At 42.0% G+C, this 1,997-nt stretch overlaps 1 protein-coding gene across 1 annotated transcript; it reads left to right on the forward strand.

Moving 5' to 3' along the window:
- Positions 1–1,713, forward strand: LOC101307058 (gibberellin 20 oxidase 1-like). Its single transcript, XM_004308083.1, has 3 exons — positions 1–629; positions 721–1,042; positions 1,133–1,713. The coding sequence occupies exons 1-3, from the start codon at positions 97–99 to the stop codon at positions 1,397–1,399; spliced, it is 1,122 nt and encodes a 373-aa protein (XP_004308131.1). The 5' UTR covers positions 1–96; the 3' UTR covers positions 1,400–1,713.
- The last annotated feature ends 284 nt before the right edge of the window (positions 1,714–1,997 follow it).

Below are 1,997 nucleotides of genomic sequence, written 5' to 3' on the forward strand. Positions count from 1 at the left end.
ATATCAGTCACAGTTTTCTTCCCACTAAGAATACTCTGTTTTCTCCTACCCCCCCCTCCCCCTCCTCTCTCTCTCTCTCTCTCATTTGTTAATGCAATGGCAGTTGAGTGTATGAAAACCCTAAGCCACCACAAAGAAGATGACCAAAAGCCACTAGTCTTTGACGCTTCTTTGCTCCGGTACGAAACTGACATACCCAAACAGTTCATTTGGCCCGATGATGAGAAGCCATGTCCTAACACACGAGAACTACAAGTTCCACTCATAGACTTGGGTGACTTCCTCTCCGGCAACCCTGAGGCCGCAATGAAAGCCTCGAGGCTCGTCGGAGAAGCCTGCGAAAAGCATGGCTTCTTTCTCGTCGTGAATCACGGCGTTAAAGAGAGCCTCATAGCTGATGCACACCAATACATGGACGAGTTCTTTGGTTTGCCCCTCTCTGAAAAACAGAGGGCTCAGAGGAAAGCCGGCGAGCACTGCGGCTACGCCAGTAGCTTCACCGGAAGGTTCTCGTCGAAACTCCCCTGGAAAGAAACGCTGTCGTTTAGCTACACCGCGGATCAAAGCTCCTCCAATGTTGTTAAGGATTACCTCTGCAATGCCATGGGAGAAGAGTTCGATGAATTCGGGTATGTTAAAACTGAAACAGAGCAAAAGTAAAAACAGAGCATACTCTGTTCCGCCCTAATTATTAATCTGATTTTTGCTTGTGTTTATCAGGAGGGTGTACCAAGATTACAGTGAGGCCATGAGCACACTGTCCATAGGGATCATGGAGCTTCTGGGAATGAGCCTCGGCGTGGGCAGAACACATTTCAAAGAGTTTTTCGGAGACAATGATTCGATAATGAGGTTGAATTACTACCCGCCATGCCAGAAACCAGACCAGACTTTAGGCACAGGACCTCATTGTGATCCGACTTCTTTAACCATTCTTCACCAAGACCAAGTTGGGGGACTTGAAGTGTTTGTGGACGAAGAATGGCGCTCGATCAGCCCGAATTTAAACGCCTTTGTTGTCAACATTGGTGACACCTTCATGGTAATTAAGAAAACACTACAATTATTGATTAGGTTGTTGATGAATGAAATAATTACTTAACGAATTGGTTTCGGATTTTTTTTCATACAGGCTCTTTCAAACGGGAGGTACAAGAGTTGCTTGCACAGAGCAGTAGTGAACAGCAAAACCCCAAGGAAATCACTAGCGTTTTTCTTGTGTCCAAAAGATGATAAGGTGGTGAAGCCACCGAGGGAGTTGATTGATAGTTCGTACCCGAGAATATATCCGGATTTCACATGGCCGATGTTGCTAGAGTTCACACAGAAGCATTACAGAGCTGACATGAAGACCCTGCAAGCCTTCACGAACTGGCTTCAAGAACAGAGGAGCAGCTGAAGAAGTTTTACCTAAACAGAAACTTGGGTTCCACATGGGTCTAGGAAAATGACATTATCGGATGGAGGTGGTGGTAGGCCTGGGAATTTTGCTTAGACTGCTATGCAAAAGAATTGAGACAGAGGCAAAGTTAGAGGAAAAGCCACTCTTTTTTTCTTTTCTTTTTTTTCTTTTTAGTACTGTTCCGGCTCTGGTAATTAGGTAGTTCTTAGGAGAAGAACAGAATGCAAGACAAAATGGGACATAAGGAACCAATAAATTAAGAGCTGGGTTCAGTCTTTTTGTATTTTACTATGATTATGTAGAAAGATTATCTATAGCAATTAGCGTTAATTATTACCTTTGCCCCCTCTTCATCCACATGTATCATGTATATATAGCATAGTAGTAGATTAATTAGATTGAATCAATGAGGCTCTATGTAGTAAAGCTATAAAGTTCTCCTTTAATTATAATTCAAGAAAACATGAGTAATCGGAAATCGTCTAATCATCCATCTAACATATCAAATTAAACTACGTTAAAGTATTACAATTTAAATATGATCAAACCAGAGAAATGAATAAGTAGTTTCAAATTTTAAGAAATAAATTTTTCT

The sequence above is a fragment of the Fragaria vesca genome, linkage group LG7 (assembly GCF_000184155.1).
Source record: "Fragaria vesca subsp. vesca linkage group LG7, FraVesHawaii_1.0, whole genome shotgun sequence".
Lineage (NCBI taxonomy): Eukaryota > Viridiplantae > Streptophyta > Magnoliopsida > Rosales > Rosaceae > Fragaria > Fragaria vesca.

What these genes read in the sequence shown, in the direction of transcription:
- LOC101307058 (XM_004308083.1), top strand. Translation starts at nt 97, where the DNA reads ATGGCAGTTGAGTGTATGAAAACCCTAAGCCACCACAAAGAAGATGAC. An exon ending in GAAGAGTTCGATGAATTCGG is followed by an intron (nt 630 to 720) that starts GTATGTTAAAAC and finishes TGTGTTTATCAG; the next exon opens with GAGGGTGTACCAAGATTACA. An exon ending in ACATTGGTGACACCTTCATG is followed by an intron (nt 1,043 to 1,132) that starts GTAATTAAGAAA and finishes TTTTTCATACAG; the next exon opens with GCTCTTTCAAACGGGAGGTA.